Source organism: Rhinopithecus bieti, unplaced genomic scaffold (assembly GCF_001698545.2).
Source record: "Rhinopithecus bieti isolate Rb0 unplaced genomic scaffold, ASM169854v2 scaffold_11944, whole genome shotgun sequence".
In the NCBI taxonomy this organism is placed as follows: Eukaryota; Metazoa; Chordata; class Mammalia; order Primates; family Cercopithecidae; genus Rhinopithecus; species Rhinopithecus bieti.
This window is the reverse complement of record NW_016807378.1, coordinates 1,644,180-1,661,860: the sequence shown is the minus strand read 5'-3', so window position 1 is coordinate 1,661,860 and position 17,681 is coordinate 1,644,180. Positions and strand designations below refer to the sequence as shown.

At 38.7% G+C, this 17,681-nt stretch overlaps 2 protein-coding genes and 2 pseudogenes across 3 annotated transcripts in view; 1 reads left to right on the top strand and 3 right to left on the bottom strand.

Moving 5' to 3' along the window:
• The first annotated feature begins 6 nt into the window (after positions 1-6).
• Positions 7-1,187, top strand: LOC108535521 (cytochrome c). Its single transcript, XM_017881547.1, has one exon. The coding sequence runs from the start codon at positions 13-15 to the stop codon at positions 328-330; it is 318 nt and encodes a 105-aa protein (XP_017737036.1). The 5' UTR covers positions 7-12; the 3' UTR covers positions 331-1,187.
• A 1,739-nt stretch (positions 1,188-2,926) lies between these two features.
• On the bottom strand, positions 2,927-4,860 carry LOC108535507 (60S ribosomal protein L39 pseudogene; annotated as a pseudogene). Its single transcript, XR_001887248.1, has 2 exons — positions 4,851-4,860; positions 2,927-3,321 (listed from the first exon to the last, which is right to left on the bottom strand). The product of XR_001887248.1 is annotated as a 60S ribosomal protein L39 pseudogene (transcript).
• On the bottom strand, positions 4,660-7,163 carry LOC108535506 (60S ribosomal protein L39 pseudogene; annotated as a pseudogene).
• A 182-nt stretch (positions 7,164-7,345) lies between these two features.
• Positions 7,346-17,681, bottom strand: part of COPB1 (coat protein complex I subunit beta 1) — a 48,645-nt gene continuing 38,309 nt past the window's right edge. Inside the window, exons 19-24 of the mRNA XM_017881536.1 lie at positions 15,731-15,875; positions 14,367-14,486; positions 10,973-11,118; positions 10,004-10,093; positions 8,365-8,520; positions 7,346-7,728 (exon numbers count right to left, since the gene is read on the bottom strand). Of these exons, the coding sequence (XP_017737025.1) occupies positions 7,669-7,728; positions 8,365-8,520; positions 10,004-10,093; positions 10,973-11,118; positions 14,367-14,486; positions 15,731-15,875 (717 nt within the window). The 3' untranslated portion in view covers positions 7,346-7,668. The remainder of the gene's footprint in view (positions 7,729-8,364; positions 8,521-10,003; positions 10,094-10,972; positions 11,119-14,366; positions 14,487-15,730; positions 15,876-17,681) is intronic.

The following is a 17,681-nucleotide window of genomic DNA, read 5'->3' as shown; positions in this document are numbered from 1 at the left end:
AGAGAATTAAATATGGGTGATGTTGAGAAAGGCAAGAAGATTTTTATTATGAAGTGTTCCCAGTGCCACACCGTTGAAAAGGGAGGCAAGCACAAGACTGGGCCAAATCTCCATGGTCTCTTCGGGCGGAAGACAGGTCAGGCCCCTGGATACTCTTACACAGCCGCCAATAAGAACAAAGGCATCACCTGGGGAGAGGATACACTGATGGAATATTTGGAGAATCCCAAGAAGTACATCCCTGGAACAAAAATGATCTTTGTCGGCATTAAGAAGAAGGAAGAAAGGGCAGACTTGATAGCTTATCTCAAAAAAGCTACTAATGAGTAATAATTGGCCACTGCCTTATTTATTACAAATGTCTCATGACTTTTTTATGTGTACCATACTTTAATAGATCTCATACACCAGAATTCAGATCATGAATGATTGACAGAATATTTTGTTGGGCAGTCCTGATTTAAAACTAAGACTGGCTTGTGGTTAAATGAATATTTCAGTTTTTGAATTTTAACAGTAATTCCAATTCAGTAAATGCTATCACTGTTTACCCCTTCTAAAGATATGATTAGACTTTGTTATTAATGTTCAACTTTTCACAAAGATGGTGAGTGCCGTCTTAAAACTTACTGGAGATTGGTTTTATATTTAGATTTATATACCTGGTTATGTGAATATATTTAAATACTGGGGAAATTCCTTCACTGTCTCAGAACCAAGCAAGATTCACCTGTGTTTTGTGTTCATTTGCCTCTTAAAGGCAAGGGTTGAAGATAAATAAGGTAGCAATGTCTAGAGTTTTGGCCTTAACGATGCCAATCTAATTATAATTCCCTGTATTTAAAATGGTTCCTTTTACTTATTGAAAGGCATTTTAGTATGGTTTATATGTAATATTAAAGATCATTCAACACTTCTCACATCTTATAAATCTGTAAGGTCATATGCTTTTAAAATAGTAGCAAGTTAAACTTCACTCTTGAATTCTTTACAGTCTAAGTCAAACTAAGTTATAATTTAGGATTGTCTTTAAACAGCCATTCAGAAACATAAAACTGTAGAACTGTGTATTTGTGATTGGGAATGGTGCTTTTGCCAACTTAAAAGGATTAAAGGAGCGGAGATACACACAAATTTTAAAATTATGTGTGATCACAAGACTAAAGATAATTAAAAAGAAAACCACACACACACAAAATAAATAAATAATGGACGTGGTGGCACACGCCTGTAGTCCCAGCTACTCAGGAGGCTGAGGCAGGACAATTGCTTGAACCAGGGAGGTTGCAGTGAGCCGAGATTGTGCCACTGCACTCCAGCCTGGTGACAGAGCCAGACTCTGTCTCAAAGGAAAAAAAAAGTTAAAAAAAAGAAAAATAATCTTGCTTTTCTTAATTTTTTTTTTTTTTGATGGGGGGATCTCTTTGTTGCCCAGGCTGGTCTTGAACTCCAGGGCGCAAGTGATCCTCCCACCTTGGCCTCCCAAAGTGTTGAGATTACAGGCATAAGCCACCATGACCAGGCTCCTTTAAAAAAAAAATTGAAATTTGTTTTAAAAGACAGGGCGTCTCACCCTGTCACCCAGGATGGACTACAGTGCCAGAATCATAGCTCACTGCAGCCTTGAACTCCTGGTCCTGAGAATTTCTCCTGATTCAGCCTCTCAGGCACATGCCACCATACCAGGTTAATTTGTAAATTTTTTTTTTGTAGAGACAGGGTCTCAACTATGTTGCCCAGGTTGGTTTTGAATTCCTGGCCTCAATCCACCCTCCAGCCTTGGCCTCCCAAAGTGTTGGGATTACAGGCGCCAGTCACCACACTTGCCCCTTTTCTTCTTATAAAACAAATCAAAGTGCCAATCACTTCTAATTGCAAAATGAAAAAAATCACTGCATAGAGCTCCCTCTAGTGTTGTGACAGTGCAATGTAAGCCATTTAATTCTCTTGTAAGTTTTACAGGTTTATCCATATTCAAAACATTAATATATTAAGCTTTCATTTGGTATTGAATAATGTTTATTCCCTTACCAGACATCATGGTCCTAATTATATGGTATCTTATAATGTGAACAGCTACTACTCTTAAATGTATATCCTAAATAATACGGCATAGTGTAAACAGCCTCTCTCAACAATGTGCTGCTATCCAGTTCAGTTCGTATTATGCACAAAGCTAATGAAATGCTAATGAAGTAAACAGTTTAATGTATCTGACAACTGTGTTAACTTCTCTTTGTTCTCCTTATTTATGAATTTAAGAAAATAGCAATGTGAAGCAATCTGATTCCCACAAAATGGCCCGAGTATGTCAGGCAGGCAACTTTCTAACAGTTATCAACAGAGATATATTCTAGGATGTACACAGGCATAATTCCTTCAGATTTGAAATGTGATACTGGTTGACTGGGATTACAACACTAATATCATGAACATGCTAAGTCACTTTTCCTGTCCCATATATTGCCAATAGGTCATGGAAAAGGATTCCCTGGTAAAGTAAGGTTAGGATATACTGGGTTAAACCAAACTAATCTGCTTTCGTCTCAGAATCCGAGATCAGAATCAGAAATCTCTGGTATGCTAATGTGCATCGTGAATCTCCAGTGCAGGACAGTTTGAAGCTTTTCCCCAACTTATTTGACTATGGAATTACTTTTCACTCAGAATATCTAATGACATCTAAGGAAGCCAATGTTCAGTAAAACAGAGTTTGGGAAATGATGATCTAATCCAAACAAAGTTGCACCGGCTCCTTCGCTCTCATTGCAAATCTCTACCCTTGAATAGACATCCCTTCTCTGCATTTCCAGTATATCTTTCCCATTTGATAGGCCCTGGCTTTTTTCTAAGATCTCAGTGCTCTGGAATCTCAAATGCCCTGTAATCTTCTAGGCTTTTTTTCTTTCTTTCTTTTTTTTTTTTTAAATGAAAGGCCTCACATATTTATTACTGAACCCAGCCAACCAACGCATTCATAATAGATTCAGAGAGGAAAATACGTCGAACTCTCCAGAGAGTGGTGACATTTTCAGTTTGATATGGTAATGTGATCGTGACCTTCAGACAGCACAAATATATGTGCCATCTCATGTGCAATTCCTTATAGACCCAGCTTGGTTCTTCTCCAATGTCTCCTTTTGGAGTTGTACCTTATTTTATTTCCAGTTTTCATCCGAATCCACTGGGGAATGGGACGATTTTGCTTTTGTTTCTTGGCCAGGAATCGCTTAATCCTGCAAGTCTTGTGAGAAGACACGGCAAGAAGTGGAGGCAAGATCACACCACGATGGCGGAGAAAGGAAAAGAGGGGCTCTTTCTCTTTTTTTTTAAAAGCAAGTGGCTTCACAGTTTATGACATCATACAAGGTATCAATCTCTTTATAATCCAAACCAATCATTTCATTCTTATTGAAATAGGAGATGCTGCTTTCAGTTTTCACAGGCTAAGCTTGTCTAAGGACTCATAGGGAATGCAGCCTGAAGCCTAGCTGGTAGATAAATAATAGTCTTAGGTTTAGACTTAGCTAAAAAATCAGACTACCTCAATCACCTCCAATGAAGGTAAAGGCCAAAAGGAAAGCACAATCAGACTCTGGGAAAGTTAGCTTGCAAATGCATTTGGAATTATACTGCAGTGTGATGGTACCCAGCCCTAGTGTGAAGTGAGGAAAAGGACAGGAATGAGTAAGGCACAGAGGCAAAGAGTTTAAAAGGCAGCTTTTGAATCCTCTCTAGTTGAATCCTCCCAGTACCAGCTTCAGTAATTGGTTAGAACCAGTTTAATTCCTAACAAACGTAGAACACCCCAAACTAAGTGTGAATGATTAAAAAAATCTATTTTGGATTATCTCTACTCTTCACTGTGATTCAGGATAATTAAGAACAGTATGTCAGCCGGGTGCGGTGGCTCACGCCTGTAATCCCAGCACTTTGGGAGGCTGAGGTGGGTGGATCACCTGAGGTCGGGAGTTCAAGACCAGCCTGACCAACATGCAGAAACCCCATCTCTAATTAAAAAATACAAAATTAGCCAGGCATGGTGGCACATGCCTGTAATCCCAGCTACTCGAGAGTCTGAGGCAGGAGAATCGCTTGAACCCGGGAGGCGGAGGTTGANGTGCCACTGCACTCCAGCCTGGTGACAGAGCCAGACTCTGTCTCAAAGGAAAAAAAAAGTTAAAAAAAAGAAAAATAATCTTGCTTTTTCTTAATTTTTTTTTTTTTGATGGGGGGATCTCTTTGTTGCCCAGGCTGGTCTTGAACTCCAGGGCGCAAGTGATCCTCCCACCTTGGCCTCCCAAAGTGTTGAGATTACAGGCATAAGCCACCATGACCAGGCTCCTTTAAAAAAAAAATTGAAATTTGTTTTAAAAGACAGGGCGTCTCACCCTGTCACCCAGGATGGACTACAGTGCCAGAATCATAGCTCACTGCAGCCTTGAACTCCTGGTCCTGAGAATTTCTCCTGATTCAGCCTCTCAGGCACATGCCACCATACCAGGTTAATTTGTAAATTTTTTTTTTGTAGAGACAGGGTCTCAACTATGTTGCCCAGGTTGGTTTTGAATTCCTGGCCTCAATCCACCCTCCAGCCTTGGCCTCCCAAAGTGTTGGGATTACAGGCGCCAGTCACCACACTTGCCCCTTTTTCTTCTTATAAAACAAATCAAAGTGCCAATCACTTCTAATTGCAAAATGAAAAAAATCACTGCATAGAGCTCCCTCTAGTGTTGTGACAGTGCAATGTAAGCCATTTAATTCTCTTGTAAGTTTTACAGGTTTATCCATATTCAAAACATTAATATATTAAGCTTTCATTTGGTATTGAATAATGTTTATTCCCTTACCAGACATCATGGTCCTAATTATATGGTATCTTATAATGTGAACAGCTACTACTCTTAAATGTATATCCTAAATAATACGGCATAGTGTAAACAGCCTCTCTCAACAATGTGCTGCTATCCAGTTCAGTTCGTATTATGCACAAAGCTAATGAAATGCTAATGAAGTAAACAGTTTAATGTATCTGACAACTGTGTTAACTTCTCTTTGTTCTCCTTATTTATGAATTTAAGAAAATAGCAATGTGAAGCAATCTGATTCCCACAAAAATGGCCCGAGTATGTCAGGCAGGCAACTTTCTAACAGTTATCAACAGAGATATATTCTAGGATGTACACAGGCATAATTCCTTCAGATTTGAAATGTGATACTGGTTGACTGGGATTACAACACTAATATCATGAACATGCTAAGTCACTTTTCCTGTCCCATATATTGCCAATAGGTCATGGAAAAAGGATTCCCTGGTAAAGTAAGGTTAGGATATACTGGGTTAAACCAAACTAATCTGCTTTCGTCTCAGAATCCGAGATCAGAATCAGAAATCTCTGGTATGCTAATGTGCATCGTGAATCTCCAGTGCAGGACAGTTTGAAGCTTTTCCCCAACTTATTTGACTATGGAATTACTTTTTCACTCAGAATATCTAATGACATCTAAGGAAGCCAATGTTCAGTAAAACAGAGTTTGGGAAATGATGATCTAATCCAAACAAAGTTGCACCGGCTCCTTCGCTCTCATTGCAAATCTCTACCCTTGAATAGACATCCCTTCTCTGCATTTCCAGTATATCTTTCCCATTTGATAGGCCCTGGCTTTTTTCTAAGATCTCAGTGCTCTGGAATCTCAAATGCCCTGTAATCTTCTAGGCTTTTTTTCTTTCTTTCTTTTTTTTTTTTTTAAATGAAAGGCCTCACATATTTATTACTGAACCCAGCCAACCAACGCATTCATAATAGATTCAGAGAGGAAAATACATCGAACTCTCCAGAGACTGGTGACATTTTCAGTTTGATACGGTAATGTGATCGTGACCTTCAGACAGCACAAATATATGTGCCATCTCATGTGCAATTCCTTATAGACCCAGCTTGGTTCTTCTCCAATGTCTCTGGTTGGAGTTGTACCTTATTTTATTTCCAGTTTTCATCCGAATCCACTGGGGAATGGGACGATTTTGCTTTTGTTTCTTGGCCAGGAATCGCTTAATCCTGCAAGTCTTGTGAGAAGACACGGCAAGAAGTGGAGGCAAGATCACACCACGATGGCGGAGAAAGGAAAAGAGGGGGCTCTTTCTCTTTTTTTTTAAAAGCAAGTGGCTTCACAGTTTATGACATCATACAAGGTATCAATCTCTTTATAATCCAAACCAATCATTTCATTCTTATTGAAATAGGAGATGCTGCTTTCAGTTTTTCACAGGCTAAGCTTGTCTAAGGACTCATAGGGAATGCAGCCTGAAGCCTAGCTGGTAGATAAATAATAGTCTTAGGTTTAGACTTAGCTAAAAAATCAGACTACCTCAATCACCTCCAATGAAGGTAAAGGCCAAAAGGAAAGCACAATCAGACTCTGGGAAAGTTAGCTTGCAAATGCATTTGGAATTATACTGCAGTGTGATGGTACCCAGCCCTAGTGTGAAGTGAGGAAAAGGACAGGAATGAGTAAGGCACAGAGGCAAAGAGTTTAAAAAGGCAGCTTTTTGAATCCTCTCTAGTTGAATCCTCCCAGTACCAGCTTCAGTAATTGGTTAGAACCAGTTTAATTCCTAACAAACGTAGAACACCCCAAACTAAGTGTGAATGATTAAAAAAATCTATTTTGGATTATCTCTACTCTTCACTGTGATTCAGGATAATTAAGAACAGTATGTCAGCCGGGTGCGGTGGCTCACGCCTGTAATCCCAGCACTTTGGGAGGCTGAGGTGGGTGGATCACCTGAGGTCGGGAGTTCAAGACCAGCCTGACCAACATGCAGAAACCCCATCTCTAATTAAAAAATACAAAAATTAGCCAGGCATGGTGGCACATGCCTGTAATCCCAGCTACTCGAGAGTCTGAGGCAGGAGAATCGCTTGAACCCGGGAGGCGGAGGTTGCGGTGAGCGGAGATCGCACCATTGCACTCCAGCCTGGGCAAAAAGAGCGAAACTCTGTTTCAAAAAAAAAAAAAAAAAAAAAAGAACAGTATGTCTGTTTCAGTCAGGGTACATAATACTTCTTTAAACTGTAGGGCGATCTGTTTTTCTCAAGTTATTTTGATACCTTCTCCCTGGAGCTAAATTTGAGAGAAAATCCCTTCAAAACATAATGCATTTTTAGGGATAGCAATGTTTGAATATTAAGTAAGTAAAAAACAACCAAGTGAATCAAGGCCTACCTTATTTTATATCATTGAATTTGTAAATTCTCTTAATAAAGCTGCATATATTCACAACTCAGTAATTTAAATTTGTATGAGAAATTTATAACCCAACTAAAAGAAATCCATTGTCACATAACTAAAATTATGTAATCATTTATTTATAAAATAACAAAAATGTATGAATAGATCTGTTTATTGTACTGTGAAAAGGGTCTTGGTACATGAGAGAAATATTATATACTTTGAGGATAGCATTCAGAACTGTTACGACAAAAGACAAACTATAATTTTAAACTCAATCTTGATTTAAGGGAAAGGCTATAAATTATTGACTGAAATGCATTCAGCATGAACTCAGATTCTATGTAACATATAAGCATGAAAGAGTAAAAAAGATGTTGGAGTCCAGTAAGCCCATACCTAAATTAACTGTAAAGCTTCAAGGACTTTTTATTTTTATATACTAGTTTTCTTCTGTGACAAGTTGATTTTATCTCCAAGACTTAAGGCCATTCCCTGTAAAGAAAAATGAAGATATTTATAATTACTTAAACTATGTACAATCAGTAGGTTATTCCATATTATTAAGCCCCGATTCAATGACACCATTATCAACAATAAAACCAAGGACATACCAAACAGACTCACCAAAACTTTGCTAGGTTAATTACCTTTTAGTGCTAGATTTTCAAGCAGTCACTAGATTTTTTTTTTTTTTTTTGAGATGAAGTCTTACTCTGCCACTCAGGCTGGAGTGCAATGGCAAGATCTCGGCTCACTGCAACCTCCACCTCCTGGGTTCAAGGGATTCTCCTGCCTCAGCCTCCCGAGTAGCTGGGATTACAGGTGTGCGCTATCATGCCCGGCTAATTAGTCACTAGATTTATACCTTGGCTTTCAAAAAATTCTAGAGAACCCATTTCACAAACACCCCATAGGAATCAATCTGGTTTTAGGCAAATATCCCAGAATGAGGGGCCCAAAAGGTGAGAAATTTTAATGAGAAAAGTTATACTTCTATTCAGATAATATTATTGTTATATGTGTATATGCATGTAATGCTAAAAAGATATTACATATAAAAATAATAAAGTCATAAATTCCTCCCCCCTTGTCAGTCCAGAGATGCTCTCAAAAAAAAGGAATTGTTACCTGACTCTTTGCACGAATTCTTATATGGCCAGTAACAGCAGCATCTGGTCCCTGGTGAATTGGCTTCTCAATGCTGACATTTGCAAGTGCATCTTCACCAAATATGGAACGAGCATAAAGGTTGGCTGCCATAAAGCCACAATAACCAGAAAGGGCCTGAAAAAAAATTTGTGGTAAATTCATTACTTTACCAGATACCTACATAGAGGCAAAACAGCATAGATGATTTTTTTTTTTTTCTTTCTTGAGACAGAGTCTCACTCTGTTGCCCAGGCTGGAGCTAGAGTGCAGTGGCGTGATCTCAGCTCACTGCAACCTCCCCCTCCCAGGTTCAAGTGATTCTCCTGCCTCACCCTCCCGAGTAGCTGAGATTACAGGCGTGCACCACCACACCTGGTTAATGTTTGTATTTTTAGTAGAGACTGGGTTTCACCTTGGCCAGGCTGGTCTTGAACTCCTGACCTCAAGTGATCTGCCCACCTAGGCCTCCCAAAATGCTGGAATTACAGATGTGAGCCACCATGCCTGGCCCCATAGGCTATTTATCACTTAAAACAGTACTTAAGTGGCGGTGGTTACACAATCTTATGAGTTTGTCAAAACTCAACTATACATGTAAAAAGTGTGAATTTTACTGTGTATTATACCTCAATAAATCTGACGTTAAATAGTTCTTATTCTGATTTGTATTTATATATTGTTTACTTAACGTGCTTGACTGCCTCCCATATCAGACCTTAAGTGCCATGAAGGAAGAGACTACTTTTGTTGGACTCAGTATATGCTAAATAAACTAATATATAAATTAACACCTACCTGTTTGGTAGCAGACATTATTTTATTTATAAAATGAATATTATAACATTATAGAAATTTTACATAAAGAAAAAAAGTTCCTTAGAGCTCCAGCTTCATTTTTCTTTCTTTCTAGTTTTTTTCATACACACACAAACACAGCAAAAAGTATTAGAGCACATATATTTTAACCAACAATCAGAGCCCACGGAAGAGCTCATGGACATTTTCTAATCCAGTATTACAAATAAACGATTTTATTTAATTTATCTTTTTGAGACAGAGTTTCGCTCTGTCGCCCACGTTGGAATGCAGTGGTGCGATCTTGGCTCACTGCAACCTCCATCCCCTGGGGTTCAGGTGATTCTCCTGCCTCAATCTCCCAAGTAGCTGGGATTACAGGCATCCGGCATCACGCCTGGGTAATTTTTGTATTTTTAGTAGAGACGGGGTTTCACCATATTGGCCAGGCTGGTCTCAAACTCATGGCCTCAGGTGATCTGCCTGCCTCAGCCTCCCAAAGTGCTAGGATCACAGGAATGAGCCACCATGCGCAGCATAAACGATTTTAGAATGTGCCTCTAGCTGAATGGGGGAGAAGACTGAAAAGAAAACAAAAAAAATTAATCTATTTGGTTGGGTCACTGCACTAGGAAAAAGTAGGACGGCATATTCCAATAGAAAGAGGTAAGCAGACTCAAACATTCCATGGGATAACCTCTTTTAGACACCCCAGAATGGCACTGCATGTTGAATAACAAAAATGTGCTAGAGGAAATACAGGAAGGCCAGGAACCTACTCTACTATTCCATCAGATTTCAGAATTTCCTAGTCAAATTTTACCTTTTCTGGAGTCAGGCATTTCATATTGGTTGACTTTAATATGTGCTGTAAGTAGTCATTTAAATCAATCATATTGGTGTTAACTGTCACCTGCAGAGAGGAAAAAAAGTCAAGGAGATCATAAATCTTACTATGAGAAAGCTGTGAATCACTGGTATGTGTTATTAAAAACTCGTTCCAACTGTTTAGGTTGGAAAGAGTAGACACCAAGAAACTAAGTAACATCTATAAAATCCAACAAGCTGTAGGTTGGTATCAGTACTTCCCAATAAAGATACCTTCACAGAGATTCAGTATGAAACACACAGAATATTTCTTTTTTTTTTGAGACAGGGTCTCACTCTGTCACCCAGGCTGGAGTGCAGTAGCATGATTTCAGCTCACTGCAGCCTCAACCTCCCATGTTCAAGTGATCCTCCCACCTCAGTCTCTGAAGTAGCTGGGACTACAGGCATGCGCCACCACACTGGGCTAATTTTTTTTCTTTTTTGTAGAGATGAAGTTTCACCATTTTGCTCAGGCTGGTCTAGAACTCCTGAGCGTGAGCAATCTCCCTGCCTTGGGCTCCCGAAGTGCTGGGATTACAGGCATGATATATGCCCAGCCTCATATAGAATATTTCTAATAAAAGTCAAGGCTCCTCAACAGACCATGAACTTTGTAAAGCCTTTTTTGGGCACTAGATAAAATGGTAAACTCTTGGTCATACACAGAAGGGATGGAATATTATCTATAATGTCTAAACCTATCAGATTAGCTATAGAACTGCTAATCAATTTATAACAGCAAATTACCAAACTACTTATAAGATTTTTAGTTAAGGCTAATCTGCAAGAACAGATACTGAAAGACTATTTGCTTTTCATGTTAAACACTTTTTTAGTGAGATTAATTTTATTAGCAGACTCCTCAACAGCAGGCAAAAGGACGAAAGATAAAGGAGTATAAGAAAATCTCCCAAGGACTAACTTTGTTTTCCCATTCAAATTCGGCCCACATCTGACGGAATTCTGCATCAGTGCAAGTTGCAGGCTGGATATAGTCCATGATGTCAATGTGAATATCACTGAGAACCACACAATTTCTGTCACTTGCTGCTCCAGAGACATCATAAACTGCAATTACACATACAAAAAGATTCGCAATCACTGGGGCAAACTTGAATTTAAAAAATCTTAATATCCAAATATCCAAATAACTACACTATTAACAATAAGATTGTTTATATAATACTTATTATGTACAGTGCTCTATTCTGCATGCTTTCCAAATATTACTTGTTTAATACTCCCATCAATTCTATTGACAGTATTATTATTTTCCATCTTACATAAGAGGAAATGAAAGCACAGAGAAGTTAAGTAAGTTGTTCCAGACCACACAACTGATAAGTGGTGGGGATAGGATTCAAACTCTGGCACACTTTATTTTTTGTGGTTAAACAAATAATTCAATTCAGTGAGTACTTACATAGCAGTTGCAGCATACTAGGCACTGCAGTGGATATACAAGTAGATGATGTTCCCATAGGAGGTGCTTAACTAATACTTTTGAATAAATATTGCTGACCCACACTACTTAATGATACAAGATTACTCATCCCTCAGTATTAACAGGGAATTGCTTCAAGGACTCCCTATGGATACCAAAATCTATAGATGTTCAAGTCCCTGATATTAAATGGCATAGTATTTGCATAACCTATACACATCTTCTCATATATTTTAAATCATCTCTAGCTTACTTATAGTACCTAATACAACATAAATGCTACGTAAATAATTACACTGTATTGTTTAGGATATAATGACAAGGAAAAAAGTCTATATATGTTCAGTATAGACACAACCATCCATTTTCATTTCTTAAATATTTTTAGTTCGTGGCTGGTTGAAGACATGGATGTGGAACCCATGGATAGGATACAGAAGGCTGACTGTATTTGCTTCTATGACCATCTCTTCCAAAGTAGAGAGTTATAATCTGATTGGAGCCTACATTCCGCTTTCTAGGCTCCTTTCTTGACATTCTTACACTCTTTCAGAGAAAACTGAGGCTACCAAGAATAAGCTCCTTTAATTTCAGCCCCACATCTAAAAATAACTCTCTCTCTTGGAATCCACTCTCATATCCTTCCCTCTCATACGTATCAGAGAAGTACTGCCTCTTTTCTTCAAGATTAATACTTCCTGCCATCTGTGATTCCTGCTTTGGTCCAGGACCCCACTCCAATCATTATCTCTTCCATTCTTATGTCTTTACTTTCCCATTCTCTACCAACTTTCTTCCCTTATAGTCTATAACAATACTTGAAGTTCTCCGTTATCTTCAAAAAATAAATCCTCACTCATTCTTGCCTTCTCTTCTTGGTACTGCCCTTTCTTATTTCTATCAAAGCCAAGTTCCTACACTCAGAATAGTCTACACTACCTGTATTTCTTCATGTCGTATTTAGTCTTCAACCTACTACCAATGACCAAGATGTCCCATAAGAAATGTTTTAAAATCACTAATAGCCAAAACCAAAGGACCTCTCTTTCAGACTTTAATAACTAAAGTTATTTTACCTTGTGGAGCTTCAGGTTTCTCCTTACTTTTCTAACCACACTTCAGATACCTTTGTAGGCGATTCTCCTTTGACCAAGCTTTCAGTGTTGCTGTTTGCTTGGATTCTGTTTTCATATCTCCCCTCTTTTTAGTCTTTATGCTCTCTCCAGGTGATTTCTTCTATTCCTATGGCTTTTAAACAAATACTTATCTCTAGTTTATTTTTACTTATTTATTTATTTTTGAGACGGAGTCTCACTCCGTTGTCTAGGCTGGAGTGCAGTGGTGTGATCTTGGCTCACTGAACCTCTGTCTCACAGGTTCAAGCTATTCTCCTGCCTCAGCCTCCCGAGTTAGCTGGGACTACAGGCGTGCACCACTATGCCCAATTAATTTTGTATTTTTAGTAGAGATGGGGTTTCGCCATGTTTGCCAGGCTGGTCTTGAACTCCTGACCTCAGGTAATCCGCCTGCCTCTGTCTCCCAAAGTGCTGAGATTACACCACACCCAGCCTGTCTCTAGGTTAGACCTCTTGTTCGTGTCCCAGACTCACATCAAACTGTCCCTGAATATCTTTAGACACTTTAATACCGAACCTGCTCAAGATTTAACCTATTATGTCTCTCTAAAGTTTGTTCATCTCTCCTGAATTTCCTGTTTTGGTGATGACATAAACAACCCAATAAACCCAATCTGGAAATCTGAGGGTTACTCTAGCCACTTCCTCTTCAATCATTAACCATATCTTTAACGTTATATTCATCCTTCTCTCCATTCCACTACTGTGTTGGCTCAAGTCCTCTGTCATCTCTCACTTGGGCTTCTATAATAGTCTACTAGTTAATCTTCCTGCCTCTTCCAATCAATCTTCTATAGTACTGTTGCAAAAAGATGTAAGGCCATAAGTCATTCATTTGTAATTCCTCAGTGTTTCCTCTCTCCACAGATAAAGTCTGAAATCCTTAGCATGACAAGTAAAATATGGCTCCCACTAACCTTTCGAACTTCATTTTTTTTCCTGCCATCATCCTCCAACCCATTCTGAACTCCAAGTATATCAAATCATTTTGCATTTGTTCTAACTGCATCCTTGTCTATCTGTAGTCTTCTACTGAGTACTTGCTCCTCCATGAAGCCTTTTCTAACCTTTTCTCCCAATCCCCCACCACTCTGAGAACTGACCAAATCCCTTTATGGATTCCTACCTTACTTAGTACAGGTATACTTATTTATTTTTTTCACAGCACTTACCATTACATATTGCACATATTTATTTTATGTATCTGTTTTCCCTTACTCAACCATAATCTCTTATTTGTTCCTCACCATGGTAGCCCTATCCTTATGACAGAAATTGCAATAAAATAAGCTTATTGACTGAATGACTCTATACAAGCTAATCCCTAGGTCTGAGATGCCCTTGTGTGTCTAGCAACAAATGACTCAGGTAAAATATTATCCTTTGATAATATACCATCTTCCTTTATAAAGCCTTCCACACTGTTAGGATTTTTTTTTTTTCTTAACCTCAAAGCATACAGTATATAAACCATCCTGTATCGCATTGGACTACAATTATATATTGCCTTAGCTAGCTCCTCCTTTTGCCTAACAGTTTCTTGAGGACAGTGACCCTATCTGGTTCATTTCTGTACATCCAGAACATAGTACAATGCCTGGTACCATAGAAAGTGTCTCATAAATTATGAATAAATGGATTTAGATCCTCTCCTCATACAATGTCCCCAGCTACTCACTATAGAAATTCTTCAGTAAAAATAGTCAAACATTACATGCCATAAAACAGCACCTTACCTATATTACCAAAAATTATTCCATTTTCTGTTGATGCTACTTTGACGTTAGCTTTAATATTTGCGAAATCATGAGGAGCAAGAGTCAAAGGAGATGGCTTTTCCACAAGTTTCAGATCCCCTGAAAGAGTTGGGATATGGTTAAAAAAAAAACATATATACACACACACACGCACACACACATTAACCATAAAACCTTAAATGTATGCAGCTTAATAGTTTCTAGGAAAATAAGGACAAATATGAGAAGAGTATGAATCAAATATAATGAGGACAAAATAAAGAAACCACTTAACCATCCTTATTATTCACCATCAATACGCATATTTTTCTTTTACAAGGTAATAGGCATCTCGGAGTAATTCCATATTTAATTTGTGGGAAGGGAGGATACTTTGAGCCTACCATTTATTTATTTATTTTGAGATAGGGTCATGCTTTGTTACCTAGGCTGGAGTATAACTGCATGATCATAGCTCACTACAGCCTTGATCTTCCAGGCTCAAGTGATCCTCCTACCTCAGCCTCCTGAGTAGCTGGGACTACAGGAATGGCCCACCACACCTGGCTAATTTTCTTGATTTTTTTGTAGAGATTGGGGTCATTTTGTTTCAATGAATGAATGCAAACTTCTCAAAAGGCTTAGGTCTTAAACTGTACATTTCATTATGAAGAAAGATAAAACAATCTGCAAAAAGACTTGTAAATGCTTAAGAAACATGTTTTTTTTTTTATACAGCCATCAAGCTATGCTGAGGACAACAGGGCAAAAGTATGTTTTCCCCTTGATATCTTGAAGTTCCTTAACTCTTGCATAAGCCATATGAAATGTGATGGGGGTACTGCACTGTTCCCATATACAATTTTGTATTTTCCAACTTCAAAACCGGATGTGGAAGTAAGCAGTCTGACTCATGTGTCTTTATTAAGAAAAAAAAATACATCTCATATTGCTAAATGTGATATGATTTATTACTTTGGTCACATGTGGTATCTGACAGTTATGCATTCAGAAAATAACTTAGTTCTGTAATGAAGCAATTAGAAATAAACTAAGTGAGCTACCTGGTCAATCTGTGACTTAAACAGCTTGTATTATATCTAGAAATACTGACATTTGCTATATTAAGCTTATTAAATGAATCCATCTGAATGTGCCAAGAGCATAAAAAAGTCAGTATGACAAGAGGTTCAGAAAACTGGAGTTTAAGGGAACTAAATGATAAATGAAAAACTAAGCTTTGATTCAAAATGTCAGAAAAGGCTCAAGAGAGAATTTTTATACTGAAACCTGTGCACCTCCCTTAATCTGTCATAAAGATCTACTATGTGACAATCTCTTTCCTGAATGATAAATTTCCTCACCTAGTGTAGCTAATTCTAATGTGCAATTCTGCAAAGTATCACTGGTTTGGTTCACAACGAGTACATCCAGGACAATATCATATTGGTTGACGTGAACATAAGCTTCTGCATATACAGGATCTGAGAAACCTGTCAACTGGGTAACCTGTCAAAATAAAAACAAAAACATAAAATGGCAGATGCAATTTCACCAAACATATCCGAGCCAAATGATTAAGTCTGGTAGGTTATTAACAGAGTTGCTTAGAAGTCATTTTGAGATAGGTAAAATAAAATTGTTTTGTAATGCAGAAATGGAAATTGAAACCAGAATATTAGAAATAACAGGTCCTAGAGTTTAAGATGATATCCAGACATCTATTTGTTTTTAAGCTCAATAACTCAGTATAAGGTATTATATATGGTGACTTTTGAGCTTATAAGTTCAATAGCAGAAAAATGTTAAATATATTTAGCAAATACATTAAACATTATCCCAATTTAACCAACTAAATAAATTTGGGTACACTTTCATTTAAATCCCTCAGTAAGTATCTAAACTCACTACTTGATCTATGAAACTCAGGATCCAAATAAAATCCAAATCATGTGGTAGTCTTTGCTCCACAAACTGAGGAACTAAACAGATTATATAGTAAGAAATTATTGTAATGCCACAAAGATAAAATTACAAATGCCCTCCCACTCCAAATTTAAACACACCCAAAGTATAGCACTTTAAAAATGAAATACTGTCACCAAAAGCATAGGCAATAAAAGAAAAAATAGATTAAACATCAAAATTAAACACTTTTGTACATCAAATATCATCAACAGAATGAAAAGGCAACCTACAGAATGTAAGAAAATATTTGCAAATCATGTATCTGATAAGGGGGTTAGTTTCCAGAATATAAGAACTCCCAAAATTCAAACCAAAAAACCAAACAACCCAATTTAAAAACAGGCACAGGACCTGAACATTTCTCCAAAGAAGATATACGAATGGCCAATAAGCACATGAAAAGACACTCAACATCACTAATCATTAGGAAAATGCAAATCAAAACCACAGTGAGATACCACTTCACATACCCATTAAGATGGCTATCATCAAAAAAACAAAACAAGTGTTGGCAAGGATATGGAGAAATTGGAACTCTCGTGCACTGCTGGTAAGAATGTAAAATAGTGGGGGCGCCCAAGATGGCTGAATAGGAACAGCTCCAGCCTCCAGTTCCCAGCGTGAGCGACACAGAAGACGGGTGATTTCTGCATTTTCAACTGAGGTACCAGGTTCATCTCACTGGGGCGTGTGAGACAGTCAATGCTAGTCCGCAGGTGCAGCCCGACCAGCGAGACCTGAAGCAGGGCGAGGCATTGCCTCACCTGGGAAGCGCAAGGGGAAGGGAATTCCTTTTCCTAGCCAAAGGAAATTGAGACACACAACACCTGGAAAAGCGGGTAACTCCCACCCTAATACTGCGCTTTACCAAGGGTCTTAGCAAAAGGCACACCAGGAGATTATACCCCACACCTGGCCTGGAGGGTCCCACGCCCACGGAGCCTCCCTCATTGCTAGCACAGCAGTCTGAGATCTAACCACAAGGCAGCAGGGAGGCTGGGGGAGGGGCGCCCGCCATTGCTGAAGCTTAAGTAGGTGAACAAAGCCACTGGGAAGCTCGAATTGGGTGGAGCCCACACCACAGCTGAAGGAGGCCTGCCTGCTTCTGTAGACTCCACCTCTGGGGACAGGGCATAGATAAACAAAAAGCGGCAGAAACGTCTGCAGATGTAAATGACCCTGTCTGACAGCTCTGAAGGGAGCAGTGGTTCTCCCAGCACGGAGGCTGAGACCTGAGAACGGACAGACTGCTTGCTCAAGTGGGTCCCTGACCCCCAAGAAGCCTAACAGGGAGACACCCCCAACTAGGGGCACACTGACACCTCACACCTCACACAGCTGGGCACC

Bases quoted from the DNA above. Each gene is read 5' to 3' on its own strand.
- LOC108535521 (XM_017881547.1), top strand. From the start codon at position 13: ATGGGTGATGTTGAGAAAGGCAAGAAGATTTTTATTATGAAGTGTTCC.